General features: G+C 39.1%; 1 protein-coding gene across 1 annotated transcript in view; it reads left to right on the top strand.

The window, feature by feature from the left end:
- NT5C2 (5'-nucleotidase, cytosolic II) overlaps window positions 1-2,765 on the top strand; it is a 40,753-nt gene that overhangs the window by 10,392 nt on the left and 27,596 nt on the right. The window contains exon 2 of the mRNA XM_009881534.1: window positions 900-973. Coding sequence (XP_009879836.1) covers window positions 900-973 — 74 coding nt within the window. The remainder of the gene's footprint in view (window positions 1-899; window positions 974-2,765) is intronic.

Below are 2,765 nucleotides of genomic sequence, written 5' to 3'. Positions count from 1 at the left end.
TATGGTTTAAAGTTCTGGGGAAACATAAGCAGCTTAATTACTGTAGTACTTGTAACAGCAAGCAAGAAAAGCTTTTGTTATATTCTCTGACCTTTTTCTTTACAATGTTATTTACTTGAACTATGTCAAACATGGTGTATTAAAATGCTGTCATCGAAAAGGATCTGGAAGTATTCAGCTTAGATTCTCATTGCAATAAGCATTAATAGTAAAAGTGGAATTTAAAAAATAGCAGTTTTGTTGAAGAGTTGCAGGGGAGTTAAAAAGAAAAAATTTCAATTTAGAAATAGCATACATTTTCAATTTAGAAATAATATATTCTTGTGGATGAAGCTTGATCTCAGTCGCTGTTTTTCAGAGCTTTATTAAATGCTTTTGACATTATTGGTGTAAGTGTGGAAACAGATCTGTTTAGGTTTGCTTTGAATTTCCAGATACAGTTCCAGAGAGGACTCAAATGCTGTGAGCATTTATTCACAGAAATGTTATTTTCTTTTCCTTTCATTGTTACCTCTTTGTAATAATTTGTTTTAATCAAGCAAATTGTATTGCTTCCGATCCTCTGCTTCCAGTTTCCTCTTACTTGAGCTCTGAATTCTGCTTCAGGAGATTTTGCACTTCTATTCTTAGGAATTTTTGCAGGTCACATGCAAAGCCGTGTGTGTGTGCATGCATGCGTGTATGTCTTTAGACAGCATACCAATAATTAGAATAACCCTGCAAAGTCATGGCTTTGCATCAGGAGAACTCATGGCAAAAAATAAAACAGTCCTCCACTTTCAGGTGTATTTTTTGATTTTGACCTAAGATGGCCAGACATCCTGGCAGCTGGCAGAATGTGTTTGTGATTATTTTGAAAATGCTCATAACCTGTGGCTTTATTTCTTCTCTCTTTACAGGGTCTTTGTAAACAGAAGTTTAGCCATGGAGAAGATAAAGTGCTTTGGTTTTGATATGGATTATACACTTGCTGGTGAGTATCTTCTTTTTTTTTTTGTTGTCATTAACTTAGTTTGGAATATTGCTTCTTGTTGAGCAAAAACCAGTTACTGGTTGGGCTACTCCAGTTAGCAGGTGCTTCTTCTATTAGCAAATATATTGTTCCCTATTTGGTGCACTTTCATTTTAGGTGTTTCCTGTAAATATTTTATCTGCAAGCTGTATTTGCTCACAAGCCCTGTTGCTGTAGTACAGTTTCAAGTGATTATGAGTGTCAGGGAAACCAAAGCTTAGTAAGTCTACTTGCTTCCTTAGATTCCGCTATATTTTGACATTGCCCCCGGTGCAAGCTTGGCCTTGAATAACGAGGTGATTTGTTTTATCCTTGGTGCCTATGGCAGGCTACATCTTTAGCCAGCAGGTTCTCCTGTGCCCTGTGAGTGTCATTTTTGAATAGGGTTTCCTCTTTCCCACTCCTCGGTTGGCCACATCAGTGACTCATTTTGAGAAGAGGCAAGGCAGGCGGAGTGTCTTGTGTCAGCTGAACAAGTTAATTTAGAAAGCTTTGCCCATTCTTTGTCGCAGATAGGCTTTGGGAGGTTGCATAAGACCTTCTAGTTTCATAAAATTTTTTGCATGACTTCTCCATCTTTCAAATACTTGACAGGCAAGTTCTCTGAGACTTTTGATGAAGGGGGGGTGAAGTTACTGTTTTCTGCTTAATCAGACTTGTTATGTATTTTAAGGAAGGAAGAGATAAAAGGCCCGCTTCCACTTTCCTAGGTTATAGTATCACCCAGGCTGTAACTGAGGATGTCATGTACAATCCTGCTTTCTTTCTCATTACCACTTTAAAGGTTGTGGATAAAAAGTTCCTATCACCCTTGATATTTCCATTTAGAATTGTTGTGAATATAAACTGAGAAAATGTGAGGTAGAGTGTCAGGGTCACCTAATAATAGGTTAATGCAGTATGTTAACTACGGTCATCTAGTTACTGTGTCTACTGAGAAGGAATGAGAGATGAGTAATATGGCTAAGGACAGTGTGAGGGTCACAGGAGCCGGGGTTAGTGGCTAAGCAAAGGCAGGGAGGTTGCCACGTGCTCACCATCCAACACAATGCTGCAAGGAGGAATTTTGGAGGCTGTGGCAGGTAATTGCAGTTTATATTTAGATCACTTACTTTTGTTCTTTTAAGCAGTTATCCATGAGGCAGTAGTTATATATAAAAGGTTTGGTTGTTCAACACCTTATTTATACATCTGTTTAAAGTTCTTGCCACTGCTGGATCTCACTGCAGGTGCGTGCTTTTGGTGTTTGTGTTTCCCAGCTGTGACAGTCTTGTGGCAGTGCATTTAAGGAGCGCAAATCAGTTGTTCAAGAGCAAATGCTTTAAAAAAAAAAAAAAAATAGTAGTGGGTTTCACTTCCATAATGGAAAAACAACTTCTGTGCCTTTTGCAAGCTGGCAGCATTTCCCAAGGACTCAGATGATCCCAGTGGGGCTGGCGTGGAGCATGAAGCATGTTGGTAACTTTCATCCTGACAGAAGGAGAGATTCTGCACTATCCTCTCTTCTCTGACTGCTCATTTTACTTGAGTATTGCTTGTTCCTGTAAACACTGAGCAAATGTGATGTTATCCACAAAACGATGCTTGGTTTGATGAGAGGAAAAAATGAATGTTTCAAGCATCATAAAACAGTACCCAGGGACATGGAAACTTGGGGCTTCCAAGGCTGGAAGATCACAGTGCTACAGTTAAGCAGGCAAAGTTGGTGCATTCAGGGGAGTTGAGTGACAGAGTATGGTGCAGAAAAAGAAAT

This window comes from Charadrius vociferus, unplaced genomic scaffold, assembly GCF_000708025.1.
Source record: "Charadrius vociferus isolate BGI_N301 unplaced genomic scaffold, ASM70802v2 scaffold282, whole genome shotgun sequence".
Taxonomy (NCBI): Eukaryota; Metazoa; Chordata; class Aves; order Charadriiformes; family Charadriidae; genus Charadrius; species Charadrius vociferus.
Note: the sequence above shows the minus strand (reverse complement) of the source record. Positions and strands in the feature narration are given on the sequence as shown.